The following is a 24,623-nucleotide window of genomic DNA, read 5'->3' on the forward strand; positions in this document are numbered from 1 at the left end:
GAAATTTTCAGAGGGCAACACAAAATAGATTAATTACTACCCCAATTGCTGTTTGTTAAAGTTGTATGCAAGATATCAAGACTTAAACCACTAATTCAATTCTGCCTATATTGAAGTAGTAGTACAAGATACTATAACAGCTGGGGTGGAAAGGAAGGTAGAAAATTAGCCAAGAATTTGTTATTTAGCACAGGTGAAATCTGTTGAGGAATAACTAGTCGTGACATGATCTAATAATAAAGAATAAATCTTCAAGGGAAAGTAAGCTGGTGAGAGAAAAAGTACAGATTTTTTTTTCTTCCCGTAGATACACAATGCTGGCCCAATATCTCGTACTTAAGGCAAGAGGCTTTCCAAATAACAATGACTGGACACTAGAAGATGGCAGCTTTGCCTCACATGATGACATATCAGTATTTGTGATACCACTGCATAACCAAGGAGGCACAGCATGACCTTTGCAAAAAAAAAAAAAAATCACTGGAAATCAGCGTGATAAGAAATCCTTCCTCCTAGCCCCAGCAAGGCTGCCTAGTTTGTGCACTTAATTCGGGTGGCACAGCAGTAGAGTTGTTGCTTTACAGTGAATGCAGCACAGAGACCTGGGTGCAATCGGTACCGAGTTTGTACGTTCTCCCTGTGGGTTTTCTCTATCTTTGGTTTCCTCCCACACTCCAAAGACGTACAGGTTTGTAGGTTAATTGGCTTGGTAAATGTAAAAATTGTTCCTAGTGGGTGCAGGATAGTGTTAATATGCAGGGATCACTGGTCCGCAGACCCGGTGGGGCGAAGGGCCCATTTCCATGCTGTGTCTCTCCACTGTTTTTGCTGTCCAAAAAAGATTGTGGTTACTAATTTAGAAATGCCTAATACATCTCATGACCTCTGGATAACCATTTTAAGTGTAGATTTGGCATGAAAATCCAGTCCATTGTCTTCCTAACTCCAATATCATAGTGTCAAATAAGGGGTTTTTAATTGAAAATTCAAATGATCAATTGGCATTATTTTTTACTTGTTAAATCTCAGTATTAAGAGAAAGCAATTTGATAACGTGACATTTTTTACCATTGTTAGTTTAAGCCTTTGTTAAAGTCTGAACAGAGTGAATGTGAGTTTGAATTATGATATAGTCATACCAAGCTGACACTACTCATTACTGTCTAACTGCAGGTAAATTCCAGATTCATTCTGGAATAGTCAGTATATGCAGGAGGCTGCTTTGAGTCTAGATGTAAATACAGTGGAGAGATTTTAATTTATCTACCCTTGTCACACCAGAGCTGAAATTGCTTCCTGCATACCAACCCCACTTATAACTCCATAATATACATGTTATGTTTGATCTTTTCCAGAGATGATGTTTAATGTTGTAATTTATTGTACAAATTTTTTTTTTTTTGGGAGGTGGTAGGTGCTCTGACATTTTAAATTTCTAAATAATCTGTCTTTAGAATGTTGGTTAAGGCTTAAATAATTAACCAACTGCACCTTAAGATGCGTTTCTACCATTGGTGTGCAAGGCTGTGCTTTTGGCACCAGTGCAGCTTATTTTAACAACTTAAAGCCTCTGCTGGAAGGCCATATGACATACGAGCAGAATTAGGCCATTTGGCCCATCAATTGAAGGGGAGGTGTTATGTGTTCAAATTTAACTCAATAAGAGTGATTTTTGCACCCAATGCAAACAGCCTTTTATTCACCAAGTCTGGCAGAACCTTGGCTTTTCATGGTAGATACTGATTTAGTCTTGAGGGGAACAAGGGGACAATTATGCTGTAGACATTCCAGATTACCAGCACCTGTAGCTTAGACAACTGATTCAAGTGATGTCACCAAGCTGGAAAGTGTGCAGAGATTTGAGGACATTGCCAGGATTCAAGGGCCTGAGCTATAGGGAGAGGCTGAGCAGGCTAGGACTTCATTCCTTGGAGTGCAGGAGGATGAGGTGTGATCTTATGGGTGTATAAAATTATTAGAGGAATATATTGAGTAAAAACATACATTTTGCCCAGAGTTGGGGAATCTGGGAAGGGTGGTGGGTGTATGGAACGAGCTGCTGGAGAAGGCAGTTGAGGCAGATACTATCACAATGTTTAAGAAACATTTAGACAGGGTGGATAGGTTTAGAGGGAAATGTGCCAAATGCTGGCAGGTGGGACTAGTGTAGATGGGGCCTGGTGGTCGTTGTGGGCAAGTTGGGCTGGATGGCTTGTTTCCATGCTCTATGACTCTAGGGTCACGGGGAGAGAAATGTGACAATCTAGAGAAATCCAAGGTATTTATTTAGGAGGTAAAACAAGGCAGTCCTACTCCCAAGGTTTTTCAATATGGCACAATTTCAGCATTATACAACATCTGCATATTTACCAACTGGTTGCATTAAAACAGTACATACCTTTTGTTGCTGTCTCTTAGAAGCATAACACAAGTGAAAATTAAGATATTAAAAAATTATCAATTTCCTTTGAATGAAATTGTGTTAGTCATGGAAAGATACAGTGCTTAGATTGAGTTCTCCAATTTTACTAAAATAGATTTCTAAATGCAATATTGATCAATACATTTTACACCACCTAGCAAAACCAAGCCTCAGTAGAAATCTACTTGGGGAATGATATGCATTGTTGAATAAAAAATTCAAGTAGAAGTCCTGTTGCAGAACTAAGCAAGTGGACAACATGCATGTTGCAATTGATTTTAATACCCTATGGTATGTACAGTTTATGCACAGACCCTAGGAGAGCAATTTTCCAAATGTACAATGAGCAATTTCATAGTGATATGAAAATCTAGACAGATAGCACTCACACTGAGAAACTAAATGTTTGTCAAGTTTAATTTTACGAGTTACAGTGAAACTTTTGCAAGTGAATAATGTCTTCTATACATTATACAGCTGTTTTAATGCAACAGTCTCACATCAAATGAAGACAATTTCATCATATTTAACAATAGTCACAATAGTTGCTCATTAAAGCTTCCCTGTACTTATGTAGCAAAGGCATTTTCCTTTTCTGGAAACTCTTTTAAAGCACATAGTCTTGGGATCGACAGTAGAAAGTGACCTAATTCGGTTAAGAACAAGAACTTGGCCAGAACACCAAAGGACGACATGACTCCTACCATTTCCTTACTGCAACTTGGGAAGACCAGGATCCATGCTGAAAACAAATCTATATTTAGCAGCACAAGCATTGCATGCTCATACTCTACAAAATATTAACAGCATGTAGAAAACTAAACCAATATACAAAAGAAACTCCCACATAAGCTATCAAAATGTAAAGATTTGGCTCTTACAAAATGCCCCTTTCAGATCATGGCACATTAACAGACTATTGTATTGGAAGAACATGCAGCATATAACATGCCAAAATCACCATCCTCTTTTTCCAGCCAGTACCAGGACCCAAATGAGGCAGTGCCTTTGGATATTGAAATTTATACAGATCTGATCACTATTCTATCAATCAGTGTTATGGAAGGGTGTTCTAAAATAATTCCTAATTAATGTAGGGAATTATGTTCAATTAATATGATTAACACCCATTAAAGCCATTCATGATACACTAGATCAAAAGCAGATGTAGTTTGCAAACTCGAGCATTGTATTATCAGGCCAACATTTAAATTTGACATATCCCCTCCACCCTAGGATTAGACCAGGAGATATTTTTTCACGCATCTTTACGTATTCTACTCCTCCCTTGATATTGATATCAACATCAATTACAGCACTACTGCTGTATTATTTATTTTAAAAATCAGAATATTTGAATAGAGCAAGGAACTGCAGATGCTGGAACAAAAGAGAGAGTTATTTTCTGGACGACAATACAGTAGTGTTCCCTGACTGGGCAACACTGCGGATAAGATAAAGACATTTTTCTGAAGATATTTTTTGTTTGGGCATGGAGAATGGAGGAGAGACATGGATGGTGCAGGAGGGCAATACAAGAAATAGCTCTTTAACCATAAGCAGTTATACATTACATATCACTGAATAAAGATCCAGTTTACAAACCTGTATTTTCAAAAACAAAATACCAATGCAGTACTTTAATGGCAAAGTATGATAATATGCTCGGTTACAAACATGTATTAGAAAATAAACAAAAATCAATACGACAAAGGAGATGAAGCTGCATTGGAAATAAAATGGAAGGTTAGTGCTCGAGTTGTCATCTCATTCATGAATAGTGAAAGAGGGGATCAATTCATGTCTTTACAATGGTAATCGCCACTTCCCTTTCACTATATCCTGTACACAAAGTTTATTTTCCGACTGGACAATGGTTCAGTATTTACAAGGTTGAAAAGCATGAAAGATCGAAAGTTTGTCAGCACAATCTCATGTTGACCACCAGACGATTTTGCAGCACAACTTGCTCACAAAAATCCTCACAATATCAGTTGGCCGGTTTTTTTTGTACACTAAGTTTCCACCAGGGCTGTGGGGCTCACTTGAAAAGAACTGCAAAATTGATTGGACAAATTGAATTCTTCAAATTTTATCAGACAACTTCCCCATTTCCACAGAATGCCCACATTTCTCCCCATTAATCTTGAACATTCCCTCCTGCATTACCATTTCAAAGGAGATAGGAACATCATTTGAGTCAGCCACTATACTGAATGGAACGGAGTTCTTTCCCAGGCCCATACATTTCTAGTCATATTCGAGATTTGCCCGGACTGCAGATTTTCATAAACAATGGATGTTAAGCCATTTCAATTTTCCCCAGAAGAGCAAAAGACAAGGTAATTTTCCAGACAGAAGTAGTAAATTTCCTAAATGGCAATCTGCACTGAAATATAAACCACTTTCCTTAGGATGTACTGTTCAACTTTTTAATACCACGAATCAAACTCTCAGTTTCTGCATTATTATTATTCTGGTTGAACAAAAATACATCTTTGGCACATTAAAACACCAAAAGTATTTTTTTTTTTTTAAAGCACCCACATTGCAAAACGCATCTACACATCTTACAAGTACAGATTACTGCTGAATAACGTAATTTGTTTTTGCTAAAAATTGCAAAAACAAAGCACCCACTCTATATTTACATAAAACACCCCAAAGCTACTTCAAACTTTGTTCTGAATTAAGATCATTTAAAACTGTACACAAATATACAATATAGTAACACAGATATACATCTCTGCAAAAGGAATATAATCAGTGGTTCTGATTACCACAGTAAATGAACCAACTCAATTTTTCCAAAAAGATGTGACATTGATGGAAAACTCAGGAGAAAGTTTCCCCTTTAGGCAAATGATAGCTACTTACAACCAAAATACTAATCTTACTGTGCATTTTTCCAGGGGTTTTTTTGCTCAAGTTTTTCAAAAACATGTCCATTTGATCCAAACAAGATCATTTTTGGAAGAGCATTGACAACAAAACACTGCAATGGGTTCTTGGCTTTTAAAACCGTGAAACCACAGAATTGTTGGACACAAAAATCAACACAGCAATGGCACTGAACACCAAAACCTCCTGGTCAGCTGTGCTCAGACAACTGGTGATGGCCCACTTACAATATCCACATATTTTCACGGAATAGCTTTAAAAACGAGTGTAAATTTAGTTTCCACATGCTCAGAAGAAAAATAATGAAGTAATGAAAGTTCAAAATTCCGAAGACCATGCGAGGATGCAAAAGATCTGGAGACACCATTTTCATTTTTCTTTACTTCTTGTACCCATCTGTATCTGCAGGTATCTGTAACCATCATTAGTATTACCAATGGCATCCAAGCAAACTATTTTGAATCATCGGTCTGTGATCAAGTTCAAACTGCTCTCACCGAAGAAATCCTTTAAAAAAAAACCTGGACCCCAAACTTTCTGGATTCAGTCAGGCTCCGTCCGATTCAAGAGTTTATTAACAGTTATTCAGATTTTTACTTCAGTCGTCAATCGTGGGTAACCAAAATGCCTGCAAAAATAATTAGAACAGTTATTAGACACTAAGAGTACAACAAGGTTAACCCAAGTCCTATTTTATAGTTCAATTATTTACCAAATATTCCAACAACACTACTGAGAGTTTAATATTTTGCAGTTTATAGTGAATATTAACACTCCTAGAAATCCTTCAATCTATTATTAATAAAGTTTTATGATGAAAAGAAATGCATCAATTGGGGAAAAATGCTGAAACACAACAATGGAAAGAAAGTAACAGTATAAGTGAGGAATCCAAAGAAAAAAAAATCATAGAAGCATCTGAGAGTAGCCACATTTAAATTGAACAAATATTTTCAAAATATAGTAAATCCTCTGAATTAGAGACCTCTTAATAACAGGTTTTGGATATAGCCAACTGTCCCTTTAAGAGCACAGGATACTAGTTACACTGCAGAGGCTATTGAAAATGACACTGCATTGAAATTGACAATCACTCCAATTGACAATTAACACTATTAAACAATGTAACAGCCTTTAGTATTTTTAGCTTGTGGTAATAAAAAGACATTTTAGTTGTTAAAAATAATTTGTATTTCAAAACAACTTGTTTGACAGAGTGACTACTAGGTAGTTAAAGCAAATACCGTACTCGGTTATAGCGGCCAAACGGCAATAACCGACACTATTCCCCTCCCCATGGTCCATTATAAAGAGGGATTACTGTAGTCTCATTTGAGTGGTTGGCATTACTTGCCGCTCACCCCCCCCCCCCCCCCCCAGGTTACAAATGGATTACATTTTTACAGACGTTTTTAATTTGATTTTGCCCGTATGTCAGTCAATGCTTGTCAATTCCCAAAGCAACTCTTAAGTGTCTTCCCGCAGTAAAAGTGGCAACCTGTATTCTTGAGACAATGGTGCCCGATTACTGCAAACGTATCCCTTCCCCACCCCACAAAGACTGGTTTTCATTTCAATTTATGGGAGTTCAATCGCACAAATGTATGCATACTTACCATGTTAGAGCATGCACTGGCAAATGTCATAAATTTGGGATTAAACTGAAGGCAAGAAACGGGACCTGTATGTTTTCCATCTAAGACAGCCACCTTTAACCCACTTTCAGCGTTCCACACATGAACTTTACCATCCTCTGATCCTGCAAATCAAGAGAGGTTAAATTGGGCAGCCATTTCATTAATTTGAGGGGAATGTGGTCACAACCAAATTCCACAAAAGATCCAAATTAAAAAACATTTAATTATGTGATTAGGGCAGCACAGCAGTAGAGCTGCTGCCTCACTGTGCCAGACACCGACGGTGCAGTTTGTACGTTCTCCCTGTGGGTTTTCTCCGGGTGCTCCAGTTAATTGACTTATGTAAATTGTCCCTAGTGTATAGGATGGAATAGTATGGGTGATTGATGGTCGGTGCGGATTCGGTAGGCAAAGTCCCTATTTCCACACTATCTCTCTAAACAATTATCGAGTTTAGTAAAATGTTGGATGGTCCTTTCAATTGTCTCTTTAAAATGATAGGAAGGCCCAGACGGTTCTTCATAAAGAGGTAAAAATCAAAAGATCTAATTTACTTCATTTATCTTGAAGGAATTAATTACGATGCATCATGGTAATATATCATGAAGAGAGAACATTGCGTTTTAACTGGTCTCATTCAACCCACCGACTACCGTCAGTTGAAAAGTAATTCAATTGCATTTTAATGGAAAATAGGAGTGGAAACTTCACTTCTGCATGTATACTGTCAAATGAAAACAACTGATGGCATCACTATGAATTACATTGCTGTCAGTAGATGGAACCCATGTGGACAATTTGCTTTACTGTTACCTCACCTATCATGAGAGCAATAAACTATCAGTGACAGATGTAGTGAAGGGATGGCTTTTCACTTGAAGCACAGTTGCAAACAAAGACATATTGTAACGTTGAAGTGCAATAGAATTTTTCTTCAACCCCGACAGTTGAAATACTTCTTGTGACTCATTCATTCTTGTAAAAAAATAAGAGTCAAGAGAGCCAAGAATGTTTTATTGTCAAGGTCCCAAACAGAACAATGAAATTCTTACTTGCAACTGTAAAAGTCCATTAAACCTATCCAGTCTATGCTGGCTCACAGAGCAATTTCTTCGAGCTAATTCCCAAACTTATTTCAATCTCACGTGCCCAACGAATCTCTGCAATTCTCCTGCCACCCATCTAAAATTAGGTCGATTTAGCCAATAAAACTATCAACCTGCACATCTTTGGAATGCACTTCCCAACAATCTAACAAAATAATAAAAAACGTAGAGGTATTTTCAGTTTGTAGGTGAGATTGTTACGAATACAAACTGTTAGAATGAGTATTCTCAGACTTACCTATCATCACAAACTGAGAATCTGGAGTGAACGATGCCTCCAAACTAATACCCTTACTGTTGTTAAATCCCTAAAACATTAGAAAAGACATTTCCGCATAAATCAGTTTTTCAGTTTTCATTGATTGAGAAATTACAGATCTCTTACACTCAAAAAGTACAATTGTCCTCAGAAGTGAATATTGTATTAACACATTATGCAATCAAAATAGAAAAATTCTTTCATATTTGTAGCCAGAGGTAGCAAAGCAGAAAACGAGTCTATATGCTCTTTTCACCCATCCATATTATCTCAAGCATTGACACAAAATGCAAGGCAGTGAACTGTAACAGACTTCAAGGGAATTGAAGTCTGCAGGAACAGGCATCAATTAAAATATATTAAGAGACGTGATGCGAAATATTTTGATAAGAATGAGAGCAGGCAATAATAAAGCAAAGTGCAGAATCACAAAAGGGGTAGGAGAATACAGTTCAAGAGGTACATAAATGGCAATCAATCTAAGAAAATGGTTAAAAACTTTGTGATCCAAAGCTTTATTAATAGAAGCAGAGCCGCAAAACAATTATGATACACTTTTCTAAAATACTGGCTCAGCCACAAATTGTTACATGATGTTTGATATCTATATACTAAAACTCTCGTTTGTTTGTTCCTGAACTACAGCCAAAACGGTACACGATAGCGCGACAATTTTAGGCCCACCTTACTCACCGTCGTCCCTTTGGTGATAATGGAAGAAGTTTCATTGAAATCGGTGTTATATTTTTAAAGTTATTCACATTTCAAAGTTTAAATCTATCTCCTAGGGAGGGAGGGAGGGAGGATGATGAGGGTTTAGGGGGATGGAGTGGAGTTGGGGAGAGAGGGAGGGAGGTAGGGGAGAGGGAGGGAGGTAGGTAGGGGGAGGGGAGAGGGAGATAGGTAGGGGGAGGGGAGAGGTAGGTAGGTAGGGGGAGGGAGGGAGGTAGGTAGGGGAGAGAAGAGGGGAGGGGGGGGAGGGTGCTGCACCAATGCAGGAGAGGTTTGGGCCCAACGAGTCCACTTGGTCTAGTACTTTTTAAATATCTGTGTACACAAGAAATCCAGTAGATGAATTGCATAGTGGTTTTTTTAAAAGATTGATTTGGTTTCTGGTGGTCACCAGGTGGTTTCTGATGAAATATCAGCAGTATAAATAAGGGAATGGTTTACAAAAAAGCAAACCAAATTAAAGGGGCGTTACCTGAGATGAGTTGAAATAAGAACCAATAGGTCAGTGCTGTTCTTAGAATAGACAATTTGCATGTTAGCACAAAGTGAACAACTTGAATTTGATGAAAGAAAATGTAAGCAACTTACTTGGAGGTCAGAAGCAGTGGATTGGGCAGAAAGCAGGCAGATTGTGTTTAAAATGAAGAAATGGGGTGCAATATTCTGGGAATAGCAAGTGGAAGGAAAATACTGATGGTACATATGAACAATTGGTAGGATTTTAAGTGCATGAATCCCCGAAAGACATTTAACAAAAATAAAAAGAGGGTATCCTGACAAATTTGCACAAAATCAGATCAGAGTAAGATACAAGTTGATTGTCACAGAAATTTGGCTGCCCCACAATAATGAGTGCAAAGTAGACCCAATAGGATGATGGCACAAATATAAAAGACTATAGGAACAGTTCACTTTGGATGAAGCTTCATGGAAATTTATTAAGAAACATGGTGAAACCAAAATGTATAAAAATTATTAAATTATTAAAATCTGACAAAGTGCACTTTAACCACATGTGATTTTTTCTATTATAAATCTCAAATTGTGGAGTTAAGAAGCAAATAAATAAATGATGGGTCTTTGTCCCAAACATTTAAGGAGGGCACTGTATGTTCCTGACACACTGGTATAAAAATAAAGAGAAATTAGGAATCTCAAAGCCTGAGGTCAGACAGCAAATCAGGAACAAAAGCATCATTTCAAATACCATGGAGAAATGAAAGCCATTCAATTGCATTGCTTTTCTTTAAAAATATAATCTTAATGACAGCATGCCTGACAGCCTGCGCAGTTTTCTCCTCTTCCAGCAGCTTATTGGTCACCATCATAACAAGAAGCCACCTACCCCAAATGTTTGCAAGACCGCTCCTTTGAAAGCATCAATGAGTCGAACCATGCCACCGTTGGTAGAGACCAGCATAAGCTTTCCATCATTGCTGAATTTCAATCCTGTCCACTCACAAGTTCGTTCATACTGCATCTTAAATGTGGCAAAAGGACCCTACCAAAACAAGTTGGAAAATCCGATCATTTTCTAGTTTTAATGTCATTGAATAAAATTGTTTGATTCGACTTGAATTCAGCACTCCTCTCTCCTTGTCAGCTTGAGTAAGGCGTTACCCAAGTTATACTGTCAAAAGGTATGTATTACTGATTCAGTTACAAGCCTAATCGACCACCCATGAAATAATATATTTTATTAGAACACGTCCCACAAATGCAGGCAGTCAGCCAAGTGCACAAATATTTCTTCTCAGGAAGTGTACCATACAGGCAATATCACCATTTATGCTAGCATTTGTTTTACAAAAGGGTTACATTCCTAGGAAACATTTCATAAACCCAAGGTACATAAATCAAAAAGACTTGGCAGAGCTTACGGTATTAAAATGCAGAGTGGCACACTATTGGTTATATGAACACAAACAAAGATACATACGCCAAAGAGTCAATGGTGTTCCAACAAAAATTCAGAAACAAAGGAATTATTATAATAGAAAGCAGAAGATTCTGAAAACTTGCAAGTAAGGCAATATTTGTGGAAAGAGCAGCAGTGCAAGAGTTCTGAAGGTCCCAAAAAGACATCCAGAGTCTCAGACCTCCGTTTAAACCAGCATCTGAAGTTCCTTTCTACACCACTGGTGGGAGAGACAGCCATAAAGTTTTACATCTTGTGATAGAGAAAAGTACTGGTCTACAATTTAAAACTTGTTTTATTTTTACTCATTGTAGTTTTGATGAAGTTGGCATTGTAAAACACTAGCTGCTTTTCTCTATTTAATGCTTCCTGATAAGTAAGTCATTATTCTCCCCATATTTTTTCTTTTATTTCAAAGCTCCATTTCTCAAAATTATCATTTTATCTGTAAGCACATCCCATCCCGCCCAAAAAAATACAATTAATTGAATTGAGAAACAAATGAACCCAAATATAAATTGGATCTGCACATACAACTCACTAAAGCAATGATGCTTCAAAGCATTCTTCGACCATCCACTGCATAGACAGTGAAACATGGAAAGGTGGCAATAATGTAACCAAATACTGTTCATCAGTTATTGCTCAATTCAGAAATCACAGCCAAGTCATGCATATATGATTGGTTTCCACACACAACATAAGCAAAAGCTCACAATTGGATTGAGGACACCTTCAGTTTCAAACATACTCTGCATTCTCTAACACTCACAGAAATTGGTGAGATAAAAGAATTAGAATTTGAACTTAATTTTGCTAGATGTTAACTGTTGAAGTTGAAGGCAACTGTTGAAGTTCAAGACAAAGTTAGCCGATATGGCTGAAAACGTTTACCTTGTCAAATGACCGCAAATCATAAAGTTTAATTATCTCAGAATTCACACCAGCTGCAAAAATAAGTCCCTCAGGATCAAAAGAACACGTTGGCCTCCCTTGAAGATGCATTAAGCCCTGGACAAATGATAAAAGAAGAAAAAAAGGTATCAGCGGGCAAGCAAATTAAGGACAGAAAATTGTGAGAGACTACTGTTTTTTCTGCACCCACACCACTTTAAAAGGTGAATTTATGTTTAAATTACGATGTCAACTTCCTCTTTCCATTGTTTCCCTGTACTGTACATTTGTGCAAAAAGAAAAACTGATCTGCCAGGTCTCCTGATCCAAACTAGCCATTGGAAGGTAAATGGAAAGATGATTCGGACAAATCTTCCTTCCAATTTCAGTATGTTTGGAAAACATCTCTTCTCCCTGGAAAAGCTAAACACGCTTACCCTGTGATAGATAACATTTCAGGAATATACTCAAACACAATATTCAACACAGCTTACTTCAATTGTACTTTTCCAGTCAACATACTAATAAGCCAAGTATTTATTTCTTTGACCTCTGATTATAGAGGGAAAATATATAAAACAATTTGTATCTTTCACAATCACAAGGCAGTCCAAGAGTTTGCAGCTAACAAATTACTTATTGAAGTGTTGACAATAGTGAACAGATACTTGCCTCTAAAATAGAGTAACTGAATATTTTTCTTAATACAAAATAAGTGCTTAACATTCAAGGATAAATCAGAATTGTTCTGCATTTGTTTGATCGTGAGAAACATTTCCAAAATAGATCCCCATCATGAAAGCTAAGTAAATATTCGCAAGGCTCAGACCTTAAAACTGAACCTCTGCAGTTAAGAATACTTCAAATGTAATATTTCTTATGTTTTGCCAACAGTGAAGAACAAGTGGCAATTGTTTAACAAGTTCAGTCAAGTCAATAGGAATTCCAAGTTATTCTGCATATTCTGCCAGGATGCCTATTCAGTTACATCCACCACAGACATATATAAAGGCCACTTAACTCACCTGCACACAACATTATACTAAAATGTACACTTTAGTTATGTGCTCAAATTCTGATGCAAGATAGGATTAATAATGTATAAATATAAAGACACAACAGTCCACCAGCTAACAAAATTGACAACTAATTCCCATTTTCCAAGGCTGATAAATGGAAATCACGTTATATAGATGACAGCAAGTAAAACATACCTGGCAATTGGGTGATCTGAGGTCCCATAATCTGATAGTTTTATCCAAAGAACTAGACATAAAGGTGTCATCCACAGGAGACATACATAGCGCCACAACCCTAAAACATGCAAGAAAGAATACAATTGTACAACATAGCTATTTTCTGCACATCAACAAAGTTCAATTGAATGGAGTTTACTTTGGTACCCAATTAGTTACCAATATTAGTCATTTTCAGATTAGGTTTTATATATATCTATATATATCTATATATATCTATATATATCTATATATATATATACACACACACACACAATAGCGCAACAATTTTAGGGGCACCGTACTCACCATTCGCCTGCACTGTGCAGTATCAAGTTTCGTTCAAATTGTTGCGCTATCGAGTACTGTTTTGGCTGTATTTCGGACCATAAACTAAACATCGCCATTTTGATCTAATACTTCCGTGTTTAATGTTGTCATTAAATGCGTGCTTCGTTGAACAATGACTCCTGAGGTAAATGCTCAAATTTTCTTCAAGTTAAAGTTTGACCACCCAATAATATTAAAATTGTGTGTCTTTTTTCCCCCGCTGTCACAACGGGAACCCAACGGGTCCACGTGTCATCTAGTATTTTTAACATCATAATATTTTCTGAAGCAACAAAGGCCATCAAGAAATAATGAGTTTATTGGGACTTATTTTTTCTATTTTGAAAGTGAGATGTGCACTAGTTGGTGAACGAGTCTCTGAATTCTTCAGTCCCTCCCAAATGTACCAATGGCAATCTGCATTGGATAAACTACTCAACCATACTCATCAATCTAACTTCGACTGCACTTTCAAAGCTTTCACGTCAACTGGGGTTTAATGCACAACTGTGATATACAATTATACATATAACCATGGTACAAGGAGTTTTATCAAAAAGGAAAAAAGGCATAAAAAGGAAAGTGACGATTAATGCTTACTAGGGAACGCCTCAGACATAGCTACCTCATATTTGTGATTAGTAAACACCGAATGGAAGTTCCAAGGATATTCTGTGAATGTAACTTTTAGCCCCATAATGGTAGCTCTTTCACCAAATATTGTTAAACATGCTATGTTAACAAAGAAATGGCAAAACCTTTACAGACCAGTGACATTGTTTTAATGCATTCAAAGTAACTAAAAAGCATACACAAAGCACGCTATACATTCAAAAATAAAGTAAATATCATAAAATCAAGATAGATTGCAATAATGACCTACTTTAACACTTTTGCTGCACCATGGTTTGGGAGAGACAGTCAAGAGCTTCTACTGAGAAATTCAATTCTCCAGAGATGCTACCTGACGCACTGAGTTACTCCAGCGTTTTGTGTCTATTTCAATTTCTTATTTTGCACACTAAAATAGCCTAATACATTTTTGATCAGATTAATATTGTAGTATTGTCCAAAAGAAGAATTTTTATATTGGTGACATGACAAATGTAAAAGCTGGACTTTCTAAAAGTTAAAAGTTGGTCAATTAACTTGAAAAGTAACTTTAACCGATTGCTCAAAATCCCATGGACAGCAAGCTCCACTAACCAATAAACCTTGAACCAAACAGCCTACCTGTTTCCTTGAGGTCTTGATGCTCAAGCTGACATTGACAAGCTGATGAGGGCAAATAATGGAATGGATGTGATCAGGTTTGGTAAGGCGGAAAAAAAACCAAGGAGGAAGACTGCAAGCAAAGTGATGGATGTGATCAAAACACGTTCATGTGTATCACCACAGTTGCGTCAAGATGCAGCAGGTGATAAACTTGCTCTCTCCAAGATGACCTGCTGGGCCACTAGATGTCGACACTAGCTCAATATCACCCAAATTGGTGGTCCATTTGAATTTTTTGCTTACCTCTTACTGTGACCATGGAAGTATCTAATGTACTTGTTGTCATGAAGAGACAAGTAACGAATGGTATCTAAAAAGAAACAAGATAGGCAATTTAAAAGTAAATATCTGCGGTACATTAAGGCTAACATTATCACCTTTGTTTTAAAATTAGAAAGGAAAAATTACTTGCTGTTCTTTGCTTATGTGACACTACAAGTGATGCACTGCGTGTTAATTCCAGCCTTATGTTTTTTGTACTAAATGCAGCATTTATCAGACACAGGTATGATTTGAAGGTCACCTGGCTCCTTCAATTCCAAACATAATTTGGTCCTGAAGAGGACATTTAAGTGGCGGCTAGTTGAAGATTATTTGCATGACATAATTTGACTTTAGGGAAATGACTAAGTCTGGCAGCACCCTTTTCTTAAGTTCTGAAACTACCTGAAGCTAAATTGTTGCTGCACCTTCTTTTAGGCCTGAGCTGCTATCATGGCAAAATTGTGAAAAATATCAAAAACAATTTACGTCTGAGGTCCAGTAAACAATTAGGTAGCACACTGTTCCTTGAACACCCATCCCTGATATGCTGGAGCACTTCCAAAGGATGCATTATTTTAATGCTCAAGATGAACAGAAAGTCTCCCACTTCCAGCTACAACGGAGATTTTCCAAAGGGGACATATGAATTACAGAACAGGGCCATCATTTATAAACTGATTGGCCCTCTTTATGTCTCGTTGTGGAGTAATGACAAGATTTATGAAATTCATCTGTTGATTTCCCAAATGAAGATACCGAATCCAAATTACACTTGATCAAGATTTGCAAGCCAACTTATTTTTGCATCCCACCTTGAATGAAAATGTGAAGTTTTTTTCGGCAAGAAGCAAGTTCTATTATGAGTTGCAGGTTGCAAAACTCTGCATGATCCAACATACATTAAAATATTAATCTTAACAGGTTTATTCATAACTTCAAATAAACAGTAACTTGATATACTTGGATCAAGACCTTTAATCTTCTGAGGATACCTGGCACATCCAAACAAGAGCTCTCATTCTCTTCAGGTGATGTAGGTCTCTGGCCCAGGCAAGGCAGTGGCTTGTACAGTTAACTCCATCAACCGGGTGGTGTCACAAACCCTCAAACTGTACAAACAACTACCTCTGCACAGGCGCAGATAATAGCACAGACATCAGTGCATTGGCTGATCACACAGGAAACAGGATACCAATATAAAGTTCAGCAATAGCAGAACACCTATGACAAGTTGGTTTTCAAAAGTGAATTGTGTCATTTGATCAGAGTTGTTTCAGCTGGCCACTATAACTTTTCAAAGGCGGAGAACAGTAATTGATTTTGATTCAGCAATCAATTGATCCACGTTGTCTGGCATTTTCTGGAGAAGTGTTCTGGATAAACATAATGTTCAAGGCATTGAACATACCCAATTCACAGTTCCATATACTTAATTAACTTTTGAAAATCCTCATTGTTCAGGAAAGATCAACATTGGCTGATGGATTATCAGATCATTGGTCATCCAGACTAACAAAATTATGTAATTTAATACAGCAGTGAACAGTGTCAAGACAGATTCAATCACAATTAAATTTCAATATCAAAATTAAGCAAATACATCAACTGCTTCCAACAATCACATCTCTGTACAACTTGAGCAACCCCAAAACCACTGGACAGGTGTCTTGTTTGTCGTACAGATGAAGCTTCTGATACGGAATATCTCAAATACAGGTCTATAATGATCAGAGCCATGTATTAGACCTGGCACAAACAAAACAAGGTTTTAATGTATAAGCTATTCAAGTGTTGCTAATAAGTCTTCGAGTTTTGATATCCTTGTTATAATGGAACAGTATTATAAAATTTGTCAAAGGAAACACAGTATGTATTAAAAATGTTCAGTAAAAATATTAACAACAATGAATGACTGCATAAGCAGCATGTTTGACTCATTTGGATTGATCGTGAGGCTCGTAATTGATACTGGTGTTATATTGGAAGCACACATAATTGAGGACAGATGAAGTACATAAGATCCAGTAAAGTACCAGCAATTAGAGAAACAGATAATACCCAATTAACAGATAAAGAGCACAAAGGGATGAATTGAGATATAGTCACTGAAAGGAAGCATGCAGGTACAGCAGGCAGTGAAGAAAGCCAATGTTGGCCTTCAAAACAAGAGGAGTTGAGTGTAGGAGCAAAGAGGTCCTTCTGCAGTTGTACAGGGCCCTAGTGAGACTGTACCTGGAGTACTGACCATACTTTTATGTGCTTTTTTTCAATAAGCATGCTAGCCAACAGTCCCTTGAGCTACATTTTGTATTCATTACTAGCCCCCTCTCTTTCAACAGATTAACTTTTTTCTTATCCTTGTTTGTTTTTTTTGCAGACTCAGGCATGTGAATGTTCTACTTTTCCGCGGATTTCCACATTTTTAAAATCCATTTTTCGTGCTTTTTGCATGATTTCCGCGTTTTTCACTTTGCCAAAATCACATTTACCAACGGACAAATCGGATCGGGAAAAAAATTAAAATAAATGATGTATAGACTTGTAATAAACACTAGGGTTCCGCTAGAGGTCACTAGGGGTTCCGTGAGCATTCCCCCGCACACTGGAAGTCTCCCCGAAAATGTTTGGTCTCCTAATTTGAGGAAGGATATTCTTGCTATTGAGGGCGTGCAGCGTAGGTTTACTAGGTTAATTCCCGGAATGACAGGACTGTCATATGTTGAAAGACTGGAGCAACTAGGCTTGTATACACTGTAATTTAGAAGGATGAGAGGGGATCTTATCGAAACATATAAGATTATTAAGGGGTTGGACACGTTAGAGGCAGGAAACATGTTCCCAATGTTGGGGGAGTCCAGAACCAGGGGCCACGGTTTAAGAATAAGGGGTAGGCCATTTAGAACAGCGATGAGGAAAAACTTTTTCAGTCAGAGTTTTAAATCTGTGGAATTCTCTGCCTCAGAAGGCAGTGGAGGCCAATTCTCTGAGTGCATTCAAGAGAGAGCTAGATAGAGCTCTAAGGGATAGCGGAGTCAGGAGGTATGGGGAGAAGGCAGGAACGGGGTACTGATTGAGAATGATCAGCCATGATCACATTGAATGGTGGTGCTGGCTCGAAGGGCCGAATGGCCTACTCCTGGACCTATTGTCTATTGTCCAAGAGCTGTGACTGAAACAAAAGACAATTCTGACAGCATGCTAGACAGCAAATGTGAAAATCCCATTTTGGTTCAGTCTGCAGGCATGTGAGGGAGGTAAAAAAAAAAAGAGGAAAAGAGCCGAGCGCTTGCGCGAAGTGTACAGCTGGGGTTAAAAAAAAGGGGGGGTTTTGGGGGGAAATTATACACAAAATTACCCGTTTCAAGCCTCTTTTAGTGCTTTTTTTAATAAAACCGAACATTACGAAATAATGTGAATGTCACTGCATACTAATAACATTGAAGTAAATATGCACATTAATTGATAATCAGCCTAAAAGGGTGGCAATTGCCTTTTCTGCTATGTTTTATATTTTAACCCCATCTTAATTAAGTTAGTTATATAATCTTGCATTTAAATCTAATATTATAGTTCCTCCACTGATTTTCCAGAGCTTTACTGGTTTATCCAGCCAGCCAAGGAAGTTGGCTATGGGGATAGAATTGCTGGCTCCTAATGTGCTGGAGTTCCAGAGCACCGGACACAGGTTGCAAATTCAACCCACCAATCGGCCATGGAAGTCCCGAGGAGGTCGAGATTGGCTGCCTTGCCAAGCCTAGGGGCCACATTTTCGGGGAGACTTCCAGTGTGCGGGGGAATGCTCACGGAACCCCTAGTGACCTCTAGCGGAACCCTAGTGTTTATTACAAGTCTATACATCATTTATTTTAATTTTTTTCCCGATCCGATTTGTCCGTTGGTAAATGTGATTTTGGCAAAGTGAAAAACGCGGAAATCATGCAAAAAGCACGAAAAATGGATTTTAAAAATGTGGAAATCCGCGGAAAAGTAGAACATTCACATGCCTGAGTCTGCAAAAAAAACAAACAAGGATAAGAAAAAAGTTAATCTGTTGAAAGAGAGGGGGCTAGTAATGAATACAAAATGTAGCTCAAGGGACTGTTGGCTAGCATGCTTATTGAAAAAAAGCACATAAAAGTATGGTGCAGTCAGAAGAGACAGGGAAGTCCTGCAGCGAGCCAGACACAGCAAGAGGAAAATATATTGTGTTGCAGTCAGTCACAAGGCTAACAACCAAGTTTTCATTTCAATGTCCTAGATGTAAATTACAGAATAAATCCATTGTTCTTATAACCAAAGTACACCCACAGTGGACTATTGTCACAGAAAGGTCTCGAGTTGGTTTATGTTGAATATTAAAAGCGAAACAAAACCATGAATTGGAATATCTTAATCATAGAATAATTGTTATGTTCAAAAATTACCAAAAGTAATGCAAATAGTCTTCTAACAAATGTAAATAAGAAGCATCTCTCATACTAATTGTTACAATTGTACAAAACATGACTGAGACCACACTTGGAATATTCATGTAGTTCAAGTTGCCTAGGTACAGGAAGAATAGGGTCTCGACCCGAAACGTCACCCATTCCTTCTCTCCTGAGATGCTGCCTGGCCTGCTGATTTTACTCCAGCATTTTGTGAATAAATACCTTCGATAGGTACAGGAAGAATGTCATTAAGGTGGACGAGGTGCAGACAAGATTCACAAGAATGGTACCAAGACTGGAGGGCTTCAGTTATATGAAGAGGCTGGATAAGCTAGGGATTTTTCCCTAGTGTATGAGACCAAGGGTTACGTTATAGAGACATACCAAATCATGAGTGACATAGAAAGGGTGAATGGTTAGTCTTTTGGCCACAGAGGGGTGCCTAAAACTAGATGGCACTGGCTTAAAGTGAGAGGGGAAAGATTTAAGAGGCTACGAGAGGCAACATTTTCTACAAGAGGACGGCAGGCATGTAAAACAAACTGCCAGTAGGAGTTGAAAGACACTGGGACACAGACACGGATAGGAAAGCTTGAGAGGGATAAGGGGGAAAACACAGGGAAACGAGACAAGCTGGTCGGCATAGATGAGTTGAGCTTAAAGGCTGTGTCCATGCTGCCTATGACTCTTACTATTATAACACCACTAAGCAGATACTAATCAACAAGCCAAAGACACATTTGCTGTGTAGGTTCAGTATTTATTGAGGATTCTTATAAATATTGGACAAAACTTGCAAAATTGTGGCACAATAAACAAATGTACAAGCCAATATTCATCAAATCACCCTTTCCTCCATAACTGTTATACTCAACATCAATGATATTTTACATTGGAGATACAATTCACTTAAATAGTCCTAACATCCAACAGATCAAAAGATTTCAAAATGCTGTTTTTTTTCATCAACGAGGCAGAAACTTCATTACACCAAGTGTAATTATAGCATGAAACTTACTACGTAAAGAAAATCAAAAAGAAAAACCAAGCAATTAGTTAACAGAGTTGGGGTTCTATAGAAAATCACAGGTATAAAGCTATGTAAATGATTAATTGAATGTGTCATTACTGTACAAATTATTAATCAGATCTAATGTTTGGATTTATGTGACAGAAGGGCTTTATACTATGACAAGTTTATAAAGCAAAGAACAACCAGGCCTCAAGAATGTCAAAGCAGCACGTACCTGAAAGCCAGAATTTTAAACATTACTTACCATCAATTTTGTTTGAGCTGTAAACCACAGTGTTTGCTGCATGCGTATACCTAATCAGATCAACTCCATACTTCTTACTGTACAATGTCCTCTTTGGCCTAACAGATAAGAAAGATATACATCAACTGAATGCACGGTGGCTTAAAAAATTACAATTTGATTTTAGTTTGGAATATTTGTGTCCAGGAATTAGGTGGAAAAAGTGTGATAAAAATAATTAGTGTGACTGCAGAATAAGCAACAAAAAACCCTAGTGGGTCCTCCATGGCATTGATTACAATAAATAATTTTGAAACAATCATCTTAAGATTTGACGGCAACTGCTGCTCTTAGACAATAGACAATTTGCTTACAACAAATCAGATGCCAAGAACAAGAATTCTTGCAAAGAATTCTATGCAAAGAACAAAGATTAGTCTGGTCGGCACTTGCAACTGACCCCAAAGGAAGCAGGGAATAATAATCTAGCAATCGCAGTGCTGACTTGCACGGGTCAGATATTAATTCGATGAGATCTCTGCAATCCAGTACAGCGATGGACTCATTCAGATGAATAGTTAATTATGTTGCAGCATTTGCATTAGTTTAACAGGTTCTTTTAAAAAATAACAATTCTTATATACTTTTCAGTAGGAAATGAGAAACTGGAACATGAGGATACGGTAGAAGTTGAAATATGAATGAACTTGGCAAAATTGAAGTGAACTGTATTTTGATAGAACAGTACTGAACAGGAGCAGGCCCTTCAGCCCAATATCTGTGCCGACTATGATGCCAAGTCAAATTAAAAACTTCTCTGTCTGCACTTGATCCATATTGCACCATTGCCTGCATACCCAAATCCCTATCTCAATGCTTCTTAAACACTATTGTACCTTCATCCAGCACCTCACCCGACAATGCATCTAGCAAAGATGGGAAAAATGGTCGGCATGGACATAGTGGACTAAAGGGACCATTCTGTGCTGCACAACTTTACCTTGGAGTTTTAAGAAGCGCCTCAACTCCAAAGGTTGCTTGCCCATTCCACCCACAGATGCTGCCTGACCCGGATACGTCTCTGACTCTATAACTTCAACCATTCATCCAAACCAGTCACTGAAATTAGTTTACTTCAATTTATTTTCTTACAGTTGTCTTTAGTCCTCCTATAACTCCTATGCGTTTATTTAAATGTGAAATTAGTGGAAAAGATTTTGTATATTATTCTAAAATAGGTAGAGTCTTTGGCTTACTCCTTGTATTGACATGATGTAAGGCTCAAATCTACCTTCTGACAATATTTGCAAAGGGATAGCCTTCTGGGTTAATATTCAGTGAGGATGCTTTTTATTTTCTGGATATGCTAACAAAAATCAACCTTGTAAGCTGGCATAATGATTACAGCAAATGTAGTAGGCAAATGCATATCATTTTGTCCGTTAGCACAAGTAAAAGTACTAGAGATCTATGCACAGCATTATGTACTTGCTAATTTACTGCCATAGTCCTTCAATAGACCATCTTGGGTGCAATGATAAAAGCAACAAATAAAAATCAGTTTTATCATTGTAGAAAAAACATGTAGAGCCCACTGTACCTGTAACATTCACACCCTCTTGTAAACTAATTACACCAAGAAAAGTCTTGAAACACCCTTTGTATGGAACAAGTAATTTGGCATAGTAGATCACATTCATATTCTGATAACATTCACTTTCCAATGTTCCCATCTGCTAAAAAGGCATGTGTATTCTATGAACTGGGACATTTAATACCTGCACCTATATCACAAGGTAGACGCAAAATGCTGGAGTAACTCAGCGGGTCAGACAGCATCTCGGGAGAGAAGGAATGGGTGACGTTTCGGGTCGAGACCCTTCTTCAGTCTGCATTTCTTCCACTCTTCCTCACAAACGTCCACACTACCACCCCCACCCACCAAATCGCCGTCTCTATACACAGCCAAAAGCTCTGAAACGGTTCTCTAAATGTAACCTACCCCCACCCACATCTCTAAACCCCAATTCAACAACCAAGCTCTTACTCGACACTTAAGTAGCTGCTCCTTTAGTTCAGAATGGATATTTCACCTAGTTACTTAGTCAGGTGCCTTGGGAATGGCTTTACAGGGTTGAAAGTACTACATACTCGCAGGTCCTCTTCCTTGCAGAAAGTATACATAATGTGTGTGCCTTACTGCCACAGAATATTATCATATTTAATGCCTTGCCATACACAATTCCCATTTGTCACTACTAATTGAAGCTGGGTACAAATTTCCACAGAAAAGAGATCTCAGGGCAACTTTCAGAGAACTAAAAGATGAAAGATGAGACATTGCTGGCATTAACATGTCCCTTACTTTGTAATATATTATTATTCCCACTACACCTACCTGTTCCAAACACTTCAACATGACTGCTATAACATCCTACTATATTACCATTATATTACCATAACATTACATTACCGCTATATTCATTCTGCTGTTATATTACCCCGCCAGTGTATAAATGCTTTATTACCCTACCACTACATTACTGCTCTTATCCTGTTACTGTATTACTACTCACTATTACTACTGCTCGATCACCCTACATTCTCATAGGCCGGTCCCCGGGATGGAGGCCGTTTTGCTTTCATTCCGATTAAGCGGGCCGTGAGGTGACCGATGGGGTTAACACGAGCACTACAGGCTCCATAAATATTAAATGACAGCTGATGCTGCAGCTTCTCGTGCTGTGCCGGCCAGGTCCAGGCAGGAGCCGGAGCCCCGGGGACATGGGCCCGGCGTTTGTGAAAATCGAGGCCGAGAGCAGCGGGCCGTGGGCCTCGTGGTCGGCGCGGCCACGCACCCGGGCCGAAAGGGAGCCGATGGCTTTACTCACTTGCCCTCCTGGCAGTCATAGAGGACGATGGAGTCGTCGTCACTGCTGGAGATGAGGGTCTCGCCGTTGGGGGAGAAGTCGAAGCAGTTGATCTTGTCGTTGTTCTCCCGGAACACCTTGGCCACTCGGAAGCTGCGCAGCACGTTGTCCGTCAGCTTCATCTCCCTTTCTCGGGCACCAGCAGCGGCAGCAACGGCGGCGGCGATGAAGGAAGCAGCGTTGGGACGATGGAAGGTGGGCAGCGCGGAGGGAAAGTGTCCTCTCCCCCTCGCCCTACCCCTACCCCGATGCCGGGCGCGCCAGAGGCAGCGGGTAAAATGGCCGCCCGGCCGCTCCAACCGCCGCCACACGCCGTCTCCGCGCCGCGCATCCTGGGAGCACGGCGCTGGTTGGCGGGAAGACGCCACAGCCCAGAATACCCACCGCCCATCGCCAGGGAGGGGCTAGGGTCGTCAGGGAGACGGGGGTTGGCTGGGGATGGGGTTTGTCAGGGGAGGGGGAGGGGGAGGTTGTCAGGGAGACGGGGCGAGGGGGTTGTCCGGGGGAACAGGGTTGTCAGAGGGGGTGAGGTTGTCAGGGTGACGGGCGGGGCAGAGGTCAGCGGTTGTCAGGGGAACTAGGGCGGTTGAGGTTGCCAGGGAGACGGGGTAGGAGGCTGGTGGAGTAGGCACCTCCTTATGTGGGGGCAACCTGTAGTCACCGCCGCTTGCTGATCGTTAGCCAGCCTCCCTTTGCACGCTTCCAGTAGAGTCTGCCTCCGTCACCATATCTGCCAATGTATTTCTTGCTTCTGAGCACCTGTAGACTCGTGCGTCTGCAGACTCACAAACAATCTGCTGGAGAAACTCAGGAGGTCCAGCAGCATCTGTGGAGGGAGAAAGGAATTGTCGAAACCCCGCATCTGGACATAATATGCAATCACCTGTATTTTTAGGCACAATAAACTACAGATGCCGGAGTCATGAGAAAACACAAAGTACCTCAAGGTAGAGGACAGACACAAAGTAATGGTGCAACATAGCGGTTCAGACAGCATTTATGTAGAAAAGGAATAGGTGATGTTTTGGGTAGGA

General features: G+C 38.9%; 2 protein-coding genes across 2 annotated transcripts in view; one reads left to right on the top strand and one right to left on the bottom strand.

Moving 5' to 3' along the window:
- LOC144601781 (protein phosphatase 1M-like) overlaps positions 1-2,431 on the top strand; it is a 33,616-nt gene extending 31,185 nt beyond the window's left edge. The window contains exon 10 of the mRNA XM_078414196.1: positions 308-2,431. Within this exon, the coding sequence (XP_078270322.1) occupies positions 308-455 (148 nt within the window). The 3' untranslated portion in view covers positions 456-2,431. The remainder of the gene's footprint in view (positions 1-307) is intronic.
- On the bottom strand, positions 2,263-23,768 carry wdr82 (WD repeat domain 82). Its single transcript, XM_078414197.1, has 9 exons — positions 23,551-23,768; positions 20,681-20,778; positions 14,953-15,019; positions 13,084-13,183; positions 11,870-11,986; positions 10,403-10,558; positions 8,305-8,374; positions 6,940-7,082; positions 2,263-5,951 (listed from the first exon to the last, which is right to left on the bottom strand). The coding sequence occupies exons 1-9, from the start codon at positions 23,709-23,711 to the stop codon at positions 5,922-5,924; spliced, it is 942 nt and encodes a 313-aa protein (XP_078270323.1). The 5' UTR covers positions 23,712-23,768; the 3' UTR covers positions 2,263-5,921.
- Positions 23,769-24,623: the final 855 nt, after the last annotated feature.

The sequence above is a fragment of the Rhinoraja longicauda genome, chromosome 17, assembly GCF_053455715.1.
Source record: "Rhinoraja longicauda isolate Sanriku21f chromosome 17, sRhiLon1.1, whole genome shotgun sequence".
NCBI lineage: Eukaryota > Metazoa > Chordata > Chondrichthyes > Rajiformes > Arhynchobatidae > Rhinoraja > Rhinoraja longicauda.